This window comes from Giraffa tippelskirchi, chromosome 1, assembly GCF_054371585.1.
Source record: "Giraffa tippelskirchi isolate mGirTip1 chromosome 1, T2T-mGirTip1v1.2.pri, whole genome shotgun sequence".
Classification (NCBI taxonomy): domain Eukaryota; kingdom Metazoa; phylum Chordata; class Mammalia; order Artiodactyla; family Giraffidae; genus Giraffa; species Giraffa tippelskirchi.
In genome coordinates this window covers 197,673,340-197,695,787 of record NC_137275.1, presented here as the reverse complement: position 1 = coordinate 197,695,787, position 22,448 = coordinate 197,673,340, and the positions used below count along the sequence as shown (strand labels likewise).

The 22,448-nt window shown below is 44.8% G+C and overlaps 1 protein-coding gene across 14 annotated transcripts in view; it reads right to left on the bottom strand.

Moving 5' to 3' along the window:
* AOPEP (aminopeptidase O (putative)) overlaps nucleotides 1–22,448 on the bottom strand; it is a 406,505-nt gene that overhangs the window by 142,123 nt on the left and 241,934 nt on the right. For 13 of the 14 annotated variants that reach the window (XR_014062841.1, XR_014062843.1, XR_014062842.1 and 10 more), the window contains 2 exons: nucleotides 17,930–18,119; nucleotides 13,789–13,895 (listed from right to left, as the gene is read on the bottom strand). The exons of the other annotated variant lie outside the window; for it this stretch is intronic. Coding sequence is in view for 10 of the 13 variants with exons in the window: in XM_081522460.1 (XP_081378586.1) it covers nucleotides 13,789–13,895; nucleotides 17,930–18,119 (297 nt within the window). In the remaining 3 variants the exon portion in view is untranslated. The remainder of the gene's footprint in view (nucleotides 1–13,788; nucleotides 13,896–17,929; nucleotides 18,120–22,448) is intronic. 14 annotated transcript variants of the gene reach the window in all.

Genomic DNA, 22,448 nt, shown 5'->3' with positions numbered 1-22,448 from the left:
CACTGGGAACGGCTCCTCCAGTCTCATCGACAGCCCTGAGGACAGCAGCTGCCTCCTGCCTTAAGTTCTCCTTCTATCTCTCTTTTGGAAAACTGCTGGTCAACTCTACTAAGGCTACAGTGATGTTATACAACATCCAGTGATTTCTATCAATCTCTCTCTTTTTTTAAACAACTGAGAAAAGATGTAACTTGTATATCGTAAAATTCACCTTTTTAAAAATGTATAATTCGGTGGTTTTTAATAGACTCACAAGGTTGTGCAAACACCATCAGTGTTGAATTCCAGAACATTTACATGATCCCCAAAAGAAACCCCATAAGCAGTCACTTTCCATTTTCTCCTTCTCCCTCAGACCCTGATAACCATTGGTCGACTTCTTGTCTCAATGTGCATGCATGCTCAGTCACTTTAGTCATGTTTGACTTTTTGTGATCCTATGGACTGTAGCTTGCCAGGCTCCTCTGACCAGGGATTCTCCAGGCAAGCATACTGGAGTGGGTTGCCATGCCCTCCTCCAAGGGATCTTCCTGACCCAGGAATCGAGCCCGTGTCTTCTGAGTTTCCTGCGTTGCAGGCAGTTTCTTTACTGCTGAGCCATCAGGGAAGCTATCTCTATAGATTTGCCTCTTCTGGATGTTTCAGATAAATGAAATCGTACAACATTTCCTTTTATGTCTAGCTTCTTGCAGTTAGCATAGTGTTTTCGAGATTCATCCACTCATGTAGCAGGTGTCAGCGCTTCAGTTCCTTCTTATGGCTAATGAATATTCCATTGTATGAATATAACACATTTTATTTACCAACTCGTCTGTTGATGGACAGGGGTTGCTTCCACTTTTTGGTTATTAAGAATAATGCTACTATGAACATTCCTGTACATGTTTTTGTATGAACTTACGTTTTCATTTCTCATGTGAACTTCAAAGTGAAATCTCTGGTTTGTATGGTAACTCTATGTTTAAACTTCTGAGGATCTGCTGGACTACTTTCCAAAGGAGCTGCATTGTTTTACATTGCTGCCAACAGTGTATGAGGGTTCTAAGTTTTCCAAATCTTCATTGTCCTTTTTGATTATCTTCCCAGGTGGCCTAGTGGTCAATAACTCTCCTGCCAATGCAAAAGACGTAAGACACTTGGGTTCGATCCCTGGGTCAGGAAGATCCCGTGAAGGAGGACATGGCAGCCCACTCAGTATTCTTGCATAGAGAAACAGGGACAGAGGAGTCTGGGGTCACAAAGAGTTGGACACAACTGAAGTGATTTAGCACATTCTAGTAAGTATAAAATAATATTTCACTGAGGCTTTGATTTGCATTTCCCTGATGACTAATAATGTCAAGCATTGTATGTGCTTTTTGGCCATTATATATCTCCTTTGGAGAAATGTCTATTCAGATCCTTTAATTATTTTTAAATTGAGTTATTTGTCTTTTTATTGAGTTGTAAGAGTTCTTTATATATCCTAGATACAAGTCTCTCAGAATTATAATTTGTTTTCTCTTATATTATATATATAATATAAAGTATGTTATAATATACTTTCTCTCATTCTGTAGGTTGTCTTTTCACTTTCTTGATGGAGTTCTTTGAAACCCAAAAGTTTGAAATTTATAAAGTCCAATTTATTGATAATTTCCTTCTTTGATTTTTAACCCTCCTTAGGTGTCATATCTAAGAAACTGTTACTTAATCCAAGCTCATGAAGACTTATACCTATGGCTTTTTCCCCTAATAGTTTAATAGCTTTAACTTACATTTAGGTCTTTCATCTATGTTAAGTCTGTTTTTGTATGTGATGTGAAGCAGAGAGTCTGATTTCATTCTTCTGCATGGGGATATCCAGCTGTCCCATGCACATTTGTTGAAAAGAATATTCTTTCCCCCAATGAATAGTTCTGACACCCTTGTCAGAAACCAACTGACTGGACTTCCCTAGTGGTACAGTGGATAAGAACCCACCCACCAATGCAGGAGACATGAGTTTGATCCCTGGTCCAAGAAGATTCCACATGCCATGGAGCAGTTAAGCCCAACTACTGAGCCTGCATGTTGCAACTACTGAAGCCCATGTGTCTAGAGCCTGTGCTCCACAAGGGAAAATACCTCATTGTGAAGCCTGGGCACCACAACAAAGAGTAGCCCCTAGCGAAAGCACTGGCGCAGCAACAAAGACCCAGTGCAACCAAAAAAAAAACCCCAAAAAACTAACTGACCATGAATGACAGTGTTTGTTTCTAGATTCTCAATTTTATTCCATTGATCTACATGACTGCCCATATGCCAGTACCATGCTGTCTTGATTCCTGTAACTTTGTAGTTTGTTGTTGTCATGTCCAACTCTTGCGACCTCATGGACTGTAGCCCGCCAGGCTCCTCTGTCCATGGGATTCTCCAGGCAAGAATACTGGAGTGGGGTGCCATTTCTTCTCCAGGGGATCTTCCTGACCCAGGGATCAAACCAGAATCTCCTGCTTGGCAGACAGATTCTTTACCACTGAGCCACCTTGGAAGTGCCTTGTAACTTTGTAGTAAGTATTAAAACTGAGAAGTATGAGTACTCTGCTTTCATTCTTCAAAATTGTTTTGGCTGTTCTGGGTCTCTTGAATTTCCATATGAACTTTAGGATCAGCTTGTCCATTTTTGCAAAAAAAAAGTCTGCTGAAATTTTGGCAGGGATTATATTGAATCTGTGATCAGTGTGGGGAGGATTGCATCTTAACAACCCTGTCTTTCAATTCATGAACACAAGATGATTTTCCATTTATTCAGTTCTTCTTCAATTTCTTTCAACAGAGTTTTATAGTTTTTAGTATGTTTTGCACTTCTTTTGTTAAACTTTTTCCTAAGTATTTTATCATTTTTGATGTTATAAATGAATTTGTCTTTTAATTTCCTTTTCAGACTATTATAGCTAGTGTAAAGAAACACAACTGTCTTAATGAATAGGTAAAGAAGATGTAGTACATATATACAATGCAACATTACTCGGCCCTAAAAAAGAAAGAAAGATTGTCATTTTGCAGCAACATGGATGGGCCTAGAAATTAACATACTAAGTGAAGTAAATCAGACAGAGAAGGACTAATATTATATGATATCACTTATAATGTGGAATCTAAAGAGTAGTACAAATGAACTTATTTATAAAACAGAAACTGACTCATAGACATAGAAAACAAACTTATGGTTATCAGAGGGGAAGTCGAAGAGAGAGATAAATTGGGAATTTGGGCTTAACAGATACACATAACCATATATAAAGTAGATAAACAATAGGATTTACTGTATAGCACAGGGAATTATAGTCAATATCTTGTAAATAACCTAAATGGAAAATCATGTGAAAAAGATATCTATCTTTCTTGGGCTTAGTGGTAAAGAAACTGCCTGCCAGTGCAGGAGATGCAAGAGATGCCAGTTCAGTCCCTGGGTCAGGAAGACCTCCTGGCAAAGGAAATGGCAACCCACTCCAGTATTCCTGCCTAGAAGTCCCATGGACAGAGGAGCCTGGTGGGCTAGAGTCCATGGGGTCGCAGAGTTGGACGTGATTGAGCACAAACATAAGCACAGCATCTCTCTCTCTCTCTCTCTCTCTATATATATATATGTATATAATCACTGAATCACTTTGCTGTACACCTGAAATTAACACAATATTCAATGAAAACAGAAAGAAGCACAACTGTGTTTTGTACACTGCTTTCGTATCTTACAATCTTAATGAGCTTGTTTATAAGTTTTAACAGTGTTTGGGGGTGGATTCCTTAGAATTTTCCATATAGATGATGTCATCCACAAAAAGATAGTTCTACTTCTTCCTTTCCAACGTGAATGTCTTTTATTTTACTTTCTTAGCTAATTACTTTGACTAGACTCTACAGTTCATTGTTTAACAGAAATACAATCCCTCTTTTTTATCCCTTCTCTCAACCATTGACTTGAAAAGGGGAGGAGCCCCTATGAAATTGGGTTTTGATATGTAATAAGTTTTTTTTTTTTTTTTTTTTACTATTTGTTAATATTTTGGGCTACCCTCGTAGCTCAGTCAGTAAAGAATCTGCCTGCAATGCAGGAGACCCAGGTTCGATTTCTGGGTCAGGAAGATCCCCTGGAGAAGGAAATGGCAACCCACTCCAGTACTCTTGCCTAAAGAATCCCATGGACAGAGGAGCCTGGCAGGCTACAGTCCATGGTGTCGCAAGAGTCGGACATGACTTAGTGACTAAACCACCACCAAGATATTTTTCTCTTGTGTCTTTGCAGCAGGTTCAGTCAAATAGTTGTACAGTTTTTGTCAGTCATTCTTGGTCAAAACAATTGGCCAAAACACAAACTAAATGCAGAGCATGAGGGAGACATACGAGGAGTACACAAATAATCTGTAGAAGAGAGTCAATTTAGGATTACATGAGATTACAGGCAAAAGTACTCACTGGTTCAGAGTTTTTCTGAATGGCAAATTAATACTCATTAGCCGAGAATGTAATGTAGATAGTGCTAGAATTGGCTGAGGGCATGAGATCTCCTCAGAGGATTAGCAAAATAGGAGCGAACTATTATAGAGTGGTTTATGTAATATAGGAATTATGTTTTAGGAAAATATTTCATAAGCAAATAGTGTTATAACGAATCAGTACCCCACAGGGTTGCAATACAGAAAAATTATGCATATATGCTTACAAGGCTTATTTTCCAAAGGATTCACAAGACAATGTGATTATCTTAGGGTGAGGACTACAGTGGTAGGGATGGAATTTTATACTTTTCTAAACTGAGTTTTCTTTTTTTTTTTTTTAACATGGTTAACTAAGTAGTGCTTATGAACTACTTTATTTCTTCTTTATGTTTTTCTATATTTAAAAAGAATGCAGTCTACTAAATGCTATTGCAAAAAAGAAACACCAGGTACATTACATATGTAATTATGGGCCTATCAAAGAGAATTCTACCCCTCCCTTAGAAATACTTGAGTGATGAGTAACCAGAGAATGGTCTGAAAAATGAAGAAGGAAGGGTTATTTGAGTCAACTATTCAGGATGTGTCTGTCATCTTTGCTGGGTAAAAGAAGCGCAAGCTGAGGGTGTCCCTCCACCCTCAGGAACTGAGTGGGCAGCTCAAGGGGGTGGAGCTGGCCTTTGAGACCGGAAAGGGCAGGGTCTGTTTCTGGTTGGCTGGGAGCCCCTCAAGTTTTTCAGAAAATGCTGGCACAGGTACAGCAGCCTCCTGTCACGAAAGGGTAGAAGCAGTCTATGCAGCTAGCCGCCCAGCATGTGTGATTCAAATTAAAAACAAAAAAAACCAGAAACAACAAAGCAGACAGGGATAATGGGGTGGAGGGGACCTTGAGTCTGAGTGATGGAAGGTGGAGGGCAAGAGTTCCAAGATACAGATATCGAGAACCTCACAGGCCAGTGCTAGTGGTCTGAGCTCGGGTAGAACTCTTGAAGGCCATAGACCAAAGAATGTTTTTCTTCTCAGGGCTATAGTCAGATTCTGCATTGAGGCCAGGGAAGCTGTACAGAGCAGAGCCAGAGGGGACACCAGGGTGGCCCTTATGTAGAAATTAGACCAGAAGTAGGTTCCCAACAGTCTTAGAAGCATTGCCAAGTTAATTCTTTCCTCAGGCTGTTCATTTGAGCATCTTTATTTAATGTTCAGATTTTGGGAGTGGGGGGTGGCGTGGTGTGCTTGCTTTTAATCTTACCCTTTCCATTTGTAACCAGGCATTCTTCTACTTTAAAAAAAATGCTCTCTTGGGAATTTCCTGGCGGTCCAGTGGTTGAAGCTCTGAGCTTCCACTACAGGGGGCTCAGTTTCAATCCCTGGTCGGGGAACTAAGAACCCACATGCTGCATGGGGTGTGGCCAATAACTAACTAACTGAAAAAAAAAATCTCTTAACTTCTTAGCAAAATTAACTTTGGAACATTCTAGCCAACTGCAAGTTTGTGAGGAGGAAAGGTAGGTGTTTCTAGACTCTGCTTGGTAAAGAGACAGGAGCAGGGTGCCTCTGTGGTCACCAGCTGGAGGGTGGCAGCCATGAAAGAAGAGATGGAAACCAGAATAAACCAGGAGAGAGTGAGGCTGTCCATGGGGGCTGCGTCCTTGTGCCCTTTGACACCTGTTCAGCAAACATTTACCTGGTGCCAGAGGGTCTAGATGACAGTATCTAACATGTGTTGAGTATTTACTATAGGTTGAACCACAGGAAATTGACAATAGTCAGTCATTTTAGATACATCAAAATGGCAATTTCCTGTGATTTAATCTAACACGTGTTCTAAATGATTTGCATGTACTCATCACATTTATTCCTCACATTCACCTATAAAATGCAAACTGTTGTGTTACTATTCCCATTCTACCGTGAGGAGCTAAAGCTCAGTATGGACGTGTACCTCTCTCTCAAGGTCACATAGCAAGTGGCGGAGTTAGCACTGGACTCAAATCCAGGCGTTTGGCTTTGAGGCTGACTTAACCCTATGCTACTTTTCCTGGGTTGAGAACTGAACACTAACAAGCTCTGGAGAGAATTTAGGTCTGCATCCTCAGACGATGTTTCTCTAAAAAGAGGCAGGATAGACTAGGTCTTGCCCAAGAAGGCACTGGGACTGTTGCCCTTCACTCTGTTCAAACTTGTAACAAACTTCACAAAGCGCACATATTCAACCAGTTCCTTTATTGGGTCAGTCCTTATCTGGGATCAGAGACAGCTTTACATCCTCTCACTAGAAGCCGTCTTGAAGCTGTATGGACATTTTACTCAGTTTTGAAAAACCCCAAATGAGCGACTCATTCAAAGCCTTAGACTATTTAAGAAGAGGGTCCCAAACTCTTCAAATCTCAGGTCTGGGTTCCTGAAACAGCCGTCGAATTCTATCTGGCCTCTCTACTCTGTCTTTCTGATTGTACCTTATCCCAAAGGCTGCATAATCTTCCCAGAATTCCACTTTCACTATGTCATTCTTAGAACTGAAAATAGTTTCCCACTGCCTGGATGGTCACATTCAAACTCTTGAATTTGGCTTTGAAGGAACTCCATTACTCATCCTGGTCCACCTTCAGTCTCATAGGTTCTTAATGGTTCTCCCAGTCAGGAAACCCATTTCTCACTTAATGGCCATTTCCACAATCAGTTCACTGTTTATGCCTGCCAGGCTTTGCTCATTGAGTTCCTTTCCCTTCACTGCTTTACTAGCGTCAATGCAATTCTCTCTGACCCTCCCAGCTCAAGTTTCACATCTTCTGAATGGCCCTTTCTAACTAAGCTTACCAATATTAAACTCGTAGCTCTTTGAATTCTGAGGATGCAGCCTAGAATTTGTCTATGTACTCTCTTGTGAACAATATTTCGACTCTCTGAATAATATACAAAGAAACTCAGACAGAGATCATGTTGTCTACAACTTTCACTTCTTCAGCATTTATCAAGCACCCAGCATTTAGTATTCTTGCCTGGAGAACCCCTATGGACAGAGGAGCCTGCTGGGCTACAGGGAGAAAGAAAGAAGAAAAATGAAGCTGTCAGTTGCTCAGTTGTGTCTGACTCTTTGCGATCCCATGGACTGTAGCCTACCAAGTTCCTCTGTCCATGGGGATTCTCCAGGCAAGAATACTAGAGTAGGTAACCACTCCCTTCACCAGGGGATCTTCCCAACCCAGGGATCGAGCCTGGGTCTCCACCATTGCAGGCAGATTCTGTACCATCTGAGCCACCAGGGAGAGATGGTGTCAAATGGACAGTTCAGCATTCACATCTGATCTTTAAGAGAGAGCTGGAAGTTTGGGAGCCTGCAGCACAGACGAGAGGTGTGGCCAGCTGTGCCCATGCCCCACTCATATCCCATGGGACCCTTTCATCATTTGTGTTCACATAAGCTCTTGGCATGTTCTCTGTGACTCTTTGTCAGATATGACCCTCAGGTTGCCTGAGCCTATTTTGCCTGTGAACACAAGGACCAGAAGCACCTGGAATGTATTTCTCTCTAAGCAATGATGACAGGTGCTGGGACATTCACACTCTGGGCTCCAGAGCACTCCTGTATAACCTGACTTGATATCATGGCACCCGGCTTGGCCGTCCATTCTCCCTTCCATTTTCCCCTTCTGAGACTTCTTCCTAACAAATCTCTTTAACAAGAATTTCATCTGCTTCTCAGGGACCCCCACTAAGAGAAAGTGTTTAAATGAAACCACTCCAGGAGGATGAGCAGTCAGGAGGGGTCCCCTAGGGAAGGCCAACTCTAAGTACAGGAAGATGAAGACTGTGAAGGAGATGGAAGGGGAACGGCAGAGGGGACCAAGGAGAACCAGAAGAGGGGCAGCCATGAAAGTCAGCTGATAGAAATTTCCACAAGGAAAGAGTTATTAACAGTACCAAACAAAGCAGAGGAGCCTAATAGGGTAAGATTAAGAGGAGAGGAGCCTAATGAGTTAAGCCTAATAAAGTAAACTATCAATTACAGATTCTGGTGATCATAAGGGCACAGGGCCCTTAGGAAAAATTTTCCCTAGACTTGTGACCCTGGTTCATGTCCAAAGAGATGGGAACTTCTTCCTCCCTTGGTATGCTGACCCTCCTTCACGTCTCCCTTGTAGGCAGAGGGGTCTAGCGCTCACTTATATATGTAGCTCTGTGATATGCATCAAGGCATATTCATTTCTAGTTCTCTTTCCGGAACCAGATATTTCTCTTTAGCTGTACTGAGACTGTCAGGTTGGCACTGAGACATCTGAGAGGTCAGGATAGACATGGATGCTGATGTGCTTACAGAATCAAAGGCTGGTGGCTTCAGTCTTCCCTTTGGGGCAGGAGCAAGAGAAGGAAGGGAGGGTGGGGAAGGTCTGGAATAGATACTAAAGACAACACAGAAGGGAGCCGCTCAAGCAGGAGTGAAGGGATTTATTTGTGCCCACAGGGCCAGTGAAGACTGAAAGAAGAATTCTGGGGAGTGTTCAGGCTCAGGGTGGAGGAGCAGTGGTGAAGACTGACACTCTGGGCTGGAGTTTTCCATGAGAAAGGCTTGTGTGGCTGCGGATGGACACGTTCCCACACGTGGGTGGGAAAAGATTGCTGTGTTCTTGAGGGATTAGAAATAAGAATTTTGAAAAACTTTAAAGGTGAAGACTTCGTGCATACTAGAGAAGGTTCACACATAGGCTTTTAAGGGAAAAACGGAAAACAGTGCTTAGGTATTGTGCAAATTCACAGGACTCATGGCAGGAACATTCCATTTTGGCCAGAGATAGAGCTACAGACTTGAAGGGTTTCCTCTTATTATGGGATGTCTTTGTAATGGGTGGGGGGAGCAGCGAGGGATTCACGAGGAAGATAGGAAAAGAGCTCACATTTCTATAGAACCGTATCAACTGTGGAGGCAGTAGCTAGAAAGAGCCACGTCAGACTCTGGGCTTGTCAGCACCTCTTCAACGTGATGTATTTTAAGGTTTTCTCAGCACGAGCTTGACTTTTAACAATGAATCCAGAAAAGGGGGGAAGTGATAATAAATCACAAACAATAAAAACCAACAGAGATTTCTTCTGACCCTGCACCGTAGCTCTTCCATCCCGCTGGCCAGTCATGATAGCCAACTGAAAGCACTTAGAAGAGGCTGGATGCAGCTATACCCTGGAGACCAGAGGCACGGGAGCCTTTCAGAAGGCACCTTGCTTGTCAAGAGTCATGGCTGCTACACTGGACAAGGGAGAGGCTTTTAGGCTGGGGGTTGGGGAAAGGAATAGGAGAGAGTAAAGCGGTGGCTGCCAGGCAGGGGAGAGTGGAACGGCAGTAAGATCAGGCTTTGTAGGGCGAACAGTTCTGCCTGGGGTGGTGGAGAGGTGAGGGGGGGTCTGGAGACAGCCACTGGGGTCTCGTCTATGGGAAAGGCATTTTAATAATTAACAAATGAGAAAAGGCATGGAGCCAGTAGTAATGTGACCCTAGCCTTTTGAAACTATGCCTTAGGAGCCTGCAGGCACGTTACAGGCTCCCCAGCCAGTGACAGCTGAGAAAGCTAGGAAAACACAAGGAACTGCTGTAACCAAATAAAACTTCCCACTAGGTCGATTTAAGACACATTTGATGAGAGCCGTAATTCAACACTGGGTATATGGAAGGCACAAATGGAACAGGTCTTATAAATTACTGAAATTAGCAAGTCAGAGACAAACATAATTTTAATTTTTCTCTTCTCACTTTGTTAATACTCCTTTAATATCATCAACACAATATTGAGTTTGCTGTTTCCCTATATTGACTGAAATAATCAGACACGCTCTTATGTGTGAAAACACAAAGATGCTTTGGTCTAAGAATTCTTTTTTCAACACAATCTTCATGTTCTTCCACAGTTCAAGATGCCTGGAGTTTTCGTTCTTTTTTTTTTTAACCGCAACTAAATGCTATATTGAGTTCTTCAGAGGCAGGGAGATAGAGTAGGGAAAAGAGGATTATTTCAATCCCCACCCTGCTCTTAATCAGCTATATGATGTTGGACACCTTAACCAGTCTTTTGGAACCATGAGTCACCTAAGTGAAGATGTTAAATAGCCAGCAGGAGAGGTGAGGAAGGACCAGCAGTGAAGCAGAAGGTAATCAAGGAGAGTGTGACACAGAAGCCTAGAGAAGAAAGTGTTTTTAGAAAGAGTGGTCAACCATGTTGAAAGTTTTTGCAAAGATAAGTTGAAGTTTCTGTTGCATCTGGCAATGTGAAACTGAGACTTCTAAATTGTTCTTGGTCCATTATTTCAAGACCATAGGGTATCTTAAAAGAAAGGGAAAAAAGATAGCATCTTTGATTATCATTTTATGAGACTTCCTTCCCAAGGTCTTATTTGTGTATTAAAACAAAAATCTGAGAATAAATTTTACAACCCTGGTTTTTTCTTTCACTTTCTGTCATTTCTAGGTTCTCTGTGCCCATTTAAGGGAGAATTCTAAGGGATGGGAGTAAACTAAACTGAGACTATACAATTCAGGGCAGGTTCAGAAACACTTCCTTTTCATTGTAAGTGCATCTGATAACAATATTTTCCATACTGATGTGCAACAAATCTTTCAAATGCACTCGTTTCATGGTTAGCCTAAATTTAGGCAAACACAATTTCTGAATACTAAGAAAAACAAATGCCATAATAAGCCTTCTAGCACAAGGGTCTAAAAATAGTGTATTCCTTCTCCCAGCTCCACACACAAAGGAAAAGCTCTTGGACGTCAGAAGTTCCATGAAGCCCCGAGACTAGGCTCTCTGCATGTGTGTACTGACTTCCCAGTGGACATCTGGCTGTTTATATGCTGGGAACACATTTCATCAACTAACTTTAGTTATAATATCCTTATCCACACGGATGGTCTGTGGTCATTCAGAACTAGAAGCATCGAAGGGACTTAGAGACTTGGAAAGTTGGGAAACTGAGTCTTGAGAGTCTTGAGTCTTGCCGGGATTGGTGAAGTTACACAGCTCACACACTAGTCTGTTCCTGCATCAGCTGCCTTAAAACAAATCTCCCAGGCCCTCACCTTGCTCCCCTCCCAGCACAACTCTCACAAAGTCCAGACTCAGTGTCTCTGCTTCCTGACCTCCTATTCCCTCTCTACCCACTTCAATCTGACTCCCTTCTCCACAACTCATGAATAAATGCATGCATGTCAAGGTCACCAACATCCTTCATGTGATCCAAAGAAAGGTCACTTCTCTCCATCCCTTTTACAACACCCCTCAGCAACATCTGACACCCCACTTCACCTTCTTGACTCATTTTCTTTCCTGGCTTCCATGACTCCTGGCCTCTGGGTTTTCTCTGTATTGATTTCCCCAGGTTCTCTGCTGACTCCTCATCTCCCTCCCAACCTCTTCTCTCACTTTTTTTTTCTCCCTGGTGATTTCAATGGGCTCAGAATTGTGAGTTCGATAGGATGAATGTTTCAGTCTCTCCACTGAGCTCCTGACTTGTAAAACCCACTATGTTCTCCATATTGAATGTCTATTTGGCACATCAAACTTAACAACATGCAAGACCGAAATCTTTATTCTTCCCTCCAAAGCCTGCTCCTCCCAAAATCTTTACCATCTCACCAAATGGCATCACCATCTGTCTACCCAGCTGCTCAAGTCAAAAGCCTAGAAGTCATTCTGGACACTTTCATTTTCCTTTTCTCCATATTCAATAGACCAAAGACCTACCAGTTTCACTGCCAAAGCATGTCCTAAACAGGTCTGCTTCTCGTGCCCACCCCGCCGCCACCAGGACCTCTAGTGTGGACTACTGCAACCTTCTAACTCTTCTCCTTGCTTTTCGTCTGCTGCCTGCAGTCCATGCCACACAGTGGCCAGGGAAGCAGTGTTAAAACACCAGACAGATCAGATCCTCTGTCCTTAATGCCCTGGAGCAACTCAGGACAAGGCCAATCCAGCTCCTACCTGCCTCTCCCATCCTTCCAACCTAAACACTGTCCTTTCTTCCTCAACCCCAGCATGCCAGGCCGTTTCCTGCCTCCAGGCCTTGGTGCTCCTCCAAGAGGCACTCCCCAGCCTCCCTACTATAAATCTCCGGGTTCCCTCCGCATCAGCTTCTCACTGCCTGTAACTAGCTGTGCACACAAGAGGGGCCCTGCTAAGTGAAAGTTCCGAGAGAGCAGGGACCCTATCCACGGTGGCCATGGGTGTCGCCATTCCGGCAGCTGAGGGAAAGGATGCTCATAGTGGCGCTGGGTGGGGAGGGCAGGCTCCTGGCTGCTAAACAATGGATGAGTCAGCTGACGCCCGCGGTTAGTGTGCCAGGGAAGACATCTTCCTGGGAAGAGCGACCACACCCAGCACTGCTGCACAAAAGCATTGGCCAGCCTCGCCTGGGTCAGGCTGGGCTCGGCATTTCCCTCAGACTTCGGCCTTAGTGTGCAGTCGCTGCAGAGGTGGGTGTTTATTTAAAAACAAGTAGCAACAGAACTGGTCCAGGCAGGCTTCTACCCAGGCGGTAGACTGGCCCTGGGGGCTGCCATCTAAAATAAGGGGCGATTCCTGGATGGCCGCCTTCCCACCTGTCTGACTGCAGATTCCAAAGGCTTGGCTCCAGTCAACAGGGGGGGCAGGAGGAAAGCTTCTGTTGCCATAGTAACCACAGTGCTCCTGGGGCCTAGGCTCAAGGTTTCAGATAAACAACTGTTTAGAGAAGTGAAGAAAAGGAGAGGAGAGAAACCAAAAAAAAAAAAAAAAATGGTGAAATGGTGAGAAGTAATCCTACAAGTGCTGCAAGACGCGCTCTGAAAATAAAACCGGGGAGCCAAGAGTAGAATCCTCCCACCAGCACCGGAGTGGCCTCCTGCCGGGACCCAGCCGGAACAAAAGGCCTCATTGACACAAACATCTGTTACTACTAAACACTTAGGAATCAATATTTTCCTAAAGGCTTTTTTTTTTCTTTTCTCCTTTTGGCTTTAAAAGGTTACTGTCTGTCAGGCTACCAGACTCTTACCTTTTCCAAGTCCACGGTCACCATGTAAAGTGACTATTAGAACTTCAAATGAAGAATTTGATCCTGGAAATGGCCCTGTGCTAGTTTTTTTTCTGAACACAGACACCAGGAAAATGTCAGAAGGCAAATCCAAACCCACGCCCTGAAAGGCTTAAAATGTTAACAATCACATCCCTGGGAGGATGAGTAATCTAGCCCAATTTAATTTAAAAAGGAAACCCAGCAGATTTAAGAGATGGCCTGGATGTGCCTTGAAGGGAAGGAGGAGTGTGATGGGGAGGACGAGAAGGTGACAGGATCACGGGGGCTTTACCTCAACACCTGCATTTCCTCCGGGGTGTTCTGCACCTCATCCTGGAGGCGATGCCAGCGCAGGCAAGCCCTCAGCTCCTGCCGCTCCCGGGCCTCGTGGGGGGCCAGCTGCTTGGAGCACAGACGCACAAACACACACACACAAAACACAGTCACTGTTGTCCTCTGCAGAGTCAGAGCTGCCCAATGGAGTGGCGGGCTTTGTTTCGGGGGGGATGGCACAGACAGCCCCCACTGCGCCTTGTGCCCCATAGGGAAAGTCCGAGGGCCAGAGAGGACTTTTAGGTCCTCAAACGAAGAACCAGCCCTCCCTCCCGCACTGCCTGTTTGGGAGGTGCCCCCTGGTCCAACAGCTTCCCCCCTCCTCCATCCGCCCCGCCCTGGAGAGAGCAGACCTCCCTAGGGGCCAGTTTCCACTCTGATTCCATCCAGCCCTTTCTTGCCTTGTCTTTTCGCACAGGGTGGGAAAGGTCCCCTCCATTTACCTCCTATTTTTTCCCAGCCCCCAGTTTTGTTAAGGGCTGTTTACAGTGGAGCCTGCTAATGTAACCCAGATGACTCTGTTTGCATATAACCAGGAAGAGCGCAATGCCTAGACTCCCTCTTGGGTGGGAAGGCCATCACCCCTGCCCTACTGGTCAGAACTGGCTGCTGTCACCCGTGTGCTCACAAGGCCCCTTGGCTTTAAATGCCACAGTGGGGGGTGGGTGGGGTGGGCAGCAGGACATCCACTGGGGAGGGAACTGTCAGTATCTACAGGCATTCCTGGAAACTAACAGATATTTACTGATTCTCTAGGCCCTGGGGACATAATGGACACAACTATGAACTTGAGGAGTCCAGGGAGACAGATGAGAATACTAACCATTGGAGTCCAGTGATGGTAGGGGCTGAGGAAGGACCCCAGAGCCCCCCTGGACAACCAGGGGGTTCAGAAGGTTTTCCTGTGGAGGGGATGGGGTTTGAACTGGTCCTCAGGGAAAGCAAGAGTCAGCCAGGAAAGGAGAAATTTCAGGAAGAGGGGAAGCATGTACAAAGCTCATGGGGCCTGGAAAGGGTGTGAAATGTTCTAAAAATGGGGAAGGTTAGGGTTGGCCAGGGAGCAGGCTGCCATTCAGGGAGGGACAGAAGTGCCAAGTAGCTAGCAATGGTGACATGATCAACAAAATTTCTGTGTCTGTTGTTATGGACTGAATTGTGTTCCCCCAGCAGAAATCCTATGTTGAAGACCTAGTCACTGGTATGATTGTGTTTGGAGATAGGGGCCTCTAAGGAGGTAATTAAGGTTAAACGAGTTCAAAAGGATGAGGCCCTAATCCAATAGGGTTGGTGTCTTTGTAAGAAGAGGAAGAGATGCTAAAACTCTCTCTCTGGGTCATGTGACAACATAGTGAGAAGATGGCCCTCATCAAGCCAGGGAAGAGAGGCCTCACCAGAAACCAAGCCTGTCAGCACCTTGATCTTGAACTTCCCAGCCTGTTTAAGTCTCCTGGTCTGTGGTACTTTGTTATGGCAGCCTGAGCTGACTAAGACACCTGTGAAGAGGTCTAGGCTTTCTCCAAGTTGATGACAAGTTATATGACTCGCCACTAATTCAATTCATTTCTCCCTATGGAATGCCACTCTGAGAAGAGTGGAGGTTTCTATCTCCTTGTTCAGAGATCCCCCACTCGCCTTTGCTGTACTTGATAATGTGTGGTGCTGCAAAGTACAGTCTCCTGGGCAGAAAAGCAACATTGCACCCTCATGCCTTGTTCAGTGATGAAGTAACCTGTTGACTGGGAGAGTCCCCTGAGGCCACCCACCCTTATCTGCCCTGAGGAGCACTTTTCTCTGGCTGAGGAGGCTTGGCAGGAACCACCAGCAGCTCAGTCTTATTCAACCTTCAAGGAAGGGATCAGAGCAAGGGATGAACCCTGGAAATGTTTCCAAACTTTGTGCTGATTCCCGAATGGACACTTCACTTCAGTGTGTTTTCACATATTGAAGATTTACTGCATGTACCTTAAAGGATGATGAGGTGGACTGCCCCCTACTCCAGGTTAAGGGTAAAGGAGGGACAGAGAAACTTTAACCCTTATTTTCCCTTTGAGGCTCATAAGAAGTCAACTCCTCCAAGAAGGCTTTCTGGATTTTCTCATATCCAGCCTCTTTCACCTTTGAACTCCCACGCTACTTAGTGTTTACCTCTCTTTTCTAACTTATTTTCTTCTTCTTTCCACTATATGCTTTCCTTATCTTCAAAATTAGACTCTGACCTTTTTCAAAGCAGCATTGTGGACTTAGCCTTTTATCTCTGTGAATCTAGCAGAGGATGGACACATGGAAGGTCTATAGCTGTGAGATACAGCCAGGCCAGCTTTGTGCCTCTATCAGTACAGATAGATGCAGGGCAGAACAGCCAGAGGCAGGACCCAAGCAAAGAGATTCCAGGAGGTAGAGGCGAGAGCAAGGATAAAGGGGGAGTGCTCTTTGGGGATTCAGGACATAAGGGGAAGAGAGATGGTCATCAGACACCTGACATACACTCATGATTACCAGAAGAGCACAAATCTGACTGTCTCAGATGGAAGCACCTCAGAGGAGAGATGGTGAAAGAGGCACATTTACATTAAACCTATTCAATCCTTGCTGAATGCCTACTCCATGCAAGGTGGTGGCAAAAACAAAGATGAAGAGAACAAGAAGGACAACTGGTATTTCTTGCACACACTCCGAGTGTCAGGCACGGTGCTAATAAGCTCATTCACACACCACCCCTTCCACTCTGCAAGGTTAAGCATTTTATAAATGAGGAAACTGAGCCTCAGGGAGGTGACTTAACCTCCTGACACTCACAAAGCTGGTAAACAGCAAAGCTGGGATTCCAACCCGGGTCCTACTTCAAACCCAGACTTTCTGCTCAAGAATCTGCCATGTGACCTCTCTTCACAGGATTCTGCGTGGAGGGGGACACAGCTATGCACACTGCTAGCTCAGAAGCCAAGGTGGGAAAGGGGGGTGGGAGGATGAGCAGAACACTGTGCCACTGTGAAAGAGGTTATGGCCTACTCATGGGGATAGGAGGAAGAAGAAAAAAGTGAGAAGAAAGAGGTAAGTACAACTACAGTGGAAACTCAAAGTTTCTAGAAGAGCATTACTGAACTGTAAAGGAGATGAAGAGCCTGGGCTATCAAAGGAAGGTGAGCTTGAGCTGGCTAGTGAAAGATATACAGGATTTCAACAGGCAGAAGGAACTTGAACAAAATGATGCAGATGTGCACAAACTTGCGAATTTCAGAAGACTTCAAAATAGTCCAGTATGCAGAGATGGTAGGGGAAAAGATGTGACCAGATATTAGGAACTGGAAAACAAGCAGGAGGCAGGTTAGCTGCCATATCTTCCTTATTGCTGGTGGCTAATTCTTTAAGGTTGAGGTTGTGAACTAGGAATGTGTTGACCAGGTCTGGCCTTGGTGTGTATTTGGTCTGCATATTTTTCACATTGATAAATTTCACATAAAAATCCAGAGTCATAGTTTCTTTTAAAACACTAGAAGTCCAGGGTCTATTGAGCCCTCCTTTCAACATGACAGCAATTGGTTAGAACTGAGGGGAAGCGGCCAGTGAACCATAGTCCTCCCCGTTCCCTAATCTGCAACACTAGCTGCTTCATTCCTCATTACTTGCAGCAGACATCTGAGATCATGACTCTGGATTTAAAATTTCATCTCATCACTTAACAAAGCAGAACATGGTCGATGTCAACATAACCACAACCACAAAGGAGTGCTTGAGCATGCCACAGCACTACCTGTTCTTCAAGTCTTTGCTCAAATGGTTCCTCATCAGAGACCTTCTCTGACAAGCACCTTCTAAAACAGCACTTCCTCCACCCCTCTCTATCTGGCTTCATTTTCTTGACAGTACTCATCCCTGCATGTTGCAGATGCCGTCATTTACCTACCTGGTCTCTCTGTCATCACTAAATCGTGAACCCCAATGAACCCCACGGGGAGCAAGGTCTCTCCTCTCATTTACAAAGCAAACAGAACAAGTGCCTAGGTGCATAATGGGCACTCAATACCTATCTGTTGAATGAGCGAAAGACTCAGTTGAACTTGACTCTGGGTACTGAAATGTTTAGTGCACTTGAAACTTACCTGCTGTGCCTTGGCCCAGAATACATCTTCCAAGTGAGTGGCGAACCCTTCACTCAGCCACTCCTCTGTCCAGTCTCGAGCCCCAATCGCCAGGCCAAACCAAGCGTGAGCAATTTCATGGCAGAGACGGGTCCCACAGAGCTGGCTCATTCCCGTCAAGGTGCTCTGAGAGAGGAAGATGATGTGTGGGCTGTGGATAATGGGGGAGAAAACACACAGTCTTGTCAGGGCCTGTCCCCATGGCCGCCCCCTGGGGCAGCTTTCTTAGCCCTGCCAGCCTGTTATTATCATGTGCATGCTAGATCACGACCGATAGGCTCGCAGCTTAGATGCTTTTAGAAATAAATAAAGTGGCAGTTTGCGTTCCTGGCAGCGGTTCAGGCTGCCGTTTCTGCCAAGCAGTTGTCTCCGTCATCAAAAGGCTATTACCTGTAATAAGTAACCTGCACCGAGGTTTACACTGAAGAAATTACAAGGCGATGGAAGCATTTACCCTGAAATCTGGACTGTAAAAGAAGAGCAGGTGTGGGAACGTGAAGCCCATGCTGTCAAGACAGTGATCAAAGAAGACTCTTCAGCCAAAAATCCGAGTAGCTTACAGACAAAGTGAGAAGTCACGCAGAAGGACAGGAAAAGCCGAGAAGAATGGAACCAAACATTTTCTATTTCAGGCCAGGGCCCGTTACAGAGGTAACAAACTCACAGGAGCCATGGACGGGTGAGGTTTCAAGAGACTCTGATAAAGGCTGAATCTCTGTAAGGCTGAGATTTTCAAAGGTATCTTTTCCTATCTACAGATGCTTATAATTCACATGACACAATGATAGAGAGAGAGAAGGAAGTTAAATCACTCAGGTGTGCAAATGGCCCCAGGGCTGGCACCAGCCAGGGAGATTTATTAATATCTAATCTCAATTCCCATACTTTGTTTTAAAACCCCAAACATCATGATTAGAGCTGCACTGATGAAATGGGAGGAAGGGAGGCTGAAGAGAGAAGAGGTAAAGGGAATACCTCTTGCGTTTCGGTATTTCTCATTTATCCAGGACTTGTTTACAGTCTTATGAATGAAGAATTTGCTCTGGGGGAAGAAAATAAACCTCTCCTCCATAAATTGAACACAAGCAGTTGTGAAACCTTCCAAATTAAGAAACTGTACCCACTGGTTCCTTCCTTTAAAAGCCATGCATTTGCCATCATGTGGGCTCTGCACAAGCCAGAACTGCTTGCAGATTTGTCCTCCGCCCCCACAGCCACCAGTAGAGAAAACCCCACCTGTATTTCCCTTGCACAACATCACCCATTCAGCTCAGGGAGCTCAACTGAAATCGAGGCAGTCATGTGTGCCAAAACAGACAGCTTTCATGTGAAATAATAACAGGGCAGGCACGCAAATGAGAAAGTGTCTGCCAGGATCTCAGCAGAGTCCATCAGAAAATCCGGGAAATAAAAGTGTAGCTGGGACATTTAGAATACAAGGATGCAATGCAGCAGGCGCCAACAGTATTTCAGAGCACTAACTCAGAGGAAAAAAAAAAAAAGGAAGGCAGGAAGGAACGCAGGAAGGAAGGAGAGAAGGGTGAGAAGGAGGGAGGAGGGTGGGAGGGAACCAAGAGGCACAGGAGCTAAACTTCCTCTTCCTGAGAAAGTCGCCCATGGAGAAGACAAACTGCGAAACCTGGCATTTCCAAGTAAATGACCCTTTGCTCTGGCATGTGCAGTGCTACAAAGAAAAGCCACAGAAATGTACCAAGTAAATAACATTCCAGACATACTGCTGGCAGCACTTCACCCTTTTGGCTAAAACAAAACAGAAGTAACTTCAGGCTTTGTAAACAGGCTCAAAGACAAGGCTGCGTTGGAAAGGTCTGCTGGCCAGAGACCCAGACGGTGCACGCAGAGTTACAGACATGGTGCGGCTGAGCTGACCCCTCGGCCCAGGAGAGGTACACACGCTGATGACTGTGAAATTGCAGACTGATCATGAGGAAAAAGCCTGCCCTGTCCACGGCGACCTGCTGGCTGCTTTGTCCCAGTGTGGAAGTTGATCCAGACCCTTTTATGCAAATATCAAAGTCTGAGAGGGCTGAAGGAATGCCCAAAGCAGCTGTGTGGGGGTGGCATTTCATTTTTCTGTCCTGTAATTCTTCCCCTTCAACAGTCTTCCTTGTCTCCACCAGACCCGGTATTTTGGACATACCACCCTGGCCTTGGTTGGGCTCAGGACAGACCCAGACATTGCTGTAACGGTGCCTAAATTCCCATTCCCTGTTCTCAATACTCTCTTCCTAGCCAGGGAGAAATGTGTTTCCTACTGTCTTCTGAGAAAACTGAAGCTTAAACTTCCTTCTAGATTGGAAGGATGTACATTTTGCTTGATACAAATGACCCTATTATCAGCAGAAAACATGACCTTCTCCCTGAAAAGCAATTTTCCACTTGAGAACCAGACCCCAAATTCTCCTGCAACGGAGTTTTCTAAGGTTGGGTTTTACCTATGGATCATACCTCTCTATAAAGAAAATGGCTTCTTTCTTAAACTAAATTAAAACATAGAGTGAGGTTTTGATAATCTTTCTCAAGGGTTGTTAACAAAATCCTGACATAAAAGGACCAATAGAATTTTTTTTCAAGTTAAGGAGAATTTGCTCCTCTCCTTTTGAACTTAAATGTCAGGATTTTTCATGGTAACTAGAATTTTTAAACTGCTTTTTTTTCAACAATGAATGAAGAACAGTGTAATGCTCAAACTCACTTCAAGGAGTAATATTAAATATTCCTCTACCAACAGATAGTCTCTTTCACACCCTCCTTCAAAACAGAATGAATGTTTAGAATTTTCTCCTCAAACCTTTCACTTGATTTATAAGTTTCACCCCTGGGCTCCTCACATTTTCCCAAGTTGTCAGAATCGTATTCATGGTCCTAGTCAGTCAGCCGGGCATCAGTCTTCACTCTGACAAGCTCCATTTGAAAACGGGTTTTCTTTTTTTCTTTTTTCCCTTCAAAGGGCCTGTGTCAACTGCCTCTACAAATGCCAAATTGTTGACTCATCATCATTACAGAGGATGGAAGATAATCACTTCAGTGACATCTTCATCCTAAAAAAGTTTCTTTTTTTAAATTTTTTTTCAAAATCACAGAGTTGGTCATTTTTCCCAAATAAGAAATGGGTGGGAAAGTAATATTTTCAACTCTCAAAAAGCACAATCCCTCTTATTTGTACTCTCCGACATAAATTCTCACTGCAAGTGATCTTGGGGCCAGCAGGGCAGAGCCGGGGGCGGGGCAGAGCAGGGGGGCGGGGCAGGGCAGGAGGGCCGGCAGGGCCCCAGCAGGACACGTGTGCTCCTTCCTTCCCCGGAGACCACCAGCGGGGCTGCCTCCCGACAAAGGCCACGTGGTATTGTCTGTCTGCTGCCTACCCCCTCAAGTTTAAAAATATCATTTCTGGTCTGAAAACAGTTTCTCAAGACTGTTTCTAAAAGCTCCCTCCCCACCCAGATTAGAAGGCTGTGTCCCTTAATTTAAAACATGCTTCTAGCAGAGGAGGAAGGAGTGCCTTCATTACTCTCAGGAGCCGCTCCAATCCTTCGGGAGGAATTCAATTTGGAGAGGAAATGGAGAATTTCATCAGATCTTAAGCAGGGGCTGGTGTGTGATTTATTTCTGCTTTGTCCAGGGAGACATGACCAGCGTGGCTCACCTTGCGGCTCAGGGAGAGCTAAAGCACTGGGGGCTCCAGCCCACCACCGGGGCCCCAGCGGGTCAGAGCAGGCTGCAGGCCGACCCAGAGGACAGGAAATTGCTTTTGGTTAGGGACAAGAAGAACCCTAGGGCACCCCACCATTATCTTGGAGCAGATCCAACTCCCCTTAGGGGGAGCAGATTCACTTTTTATACAGGTCCTTGGGAAGTGCGTCCAGGAAACAGACACATACTCACCAAGCTTGAACTTATGGGTTCAAAGTTTCTCACAGTCTCCACAACATGTGGAGCCCAACATTCCATTCCAGAGAGGAAAGAAAAATCAAGAAAGAGGGGAACCCTGAGTACTTCCAGAGTTAAACTGGATAGTTCTAAAAGGACCTCATGATTATGTGAAAGCAACTTTTGCTTGCATGACTTAATTAGTTGCAAATATAATCCGGATAACTGAAAGGTTAAAGATTCGGAATGCTTCCCAGGTGGCTCAGTGGTAAAGAATCTGACTGCCAATGCAGGAGACACAGGAGACGTGGGTTCAAGCCCCGGGTTGCGAAGATTCCCCTGGCGTATTCTTGCCTGGAAAACTTGATGGACAGAAGAGCCTGGTGGGCTACAGTCCATGGGGTCACAAAGAGTTGGACACAATTGAGCATGTATACAGACTCAGAGTAAGTAGCCTGCGGCAATGTGAAAGGGAGGACAAATAGGAGTTACCCATCCCTTGGTAACATTTCATGCAAATATGGGCACAATAAAGGAGAGAAATGGTATGGACCTAACAGAAGCAGAAGATATTAAGAAGAAGCGGCAA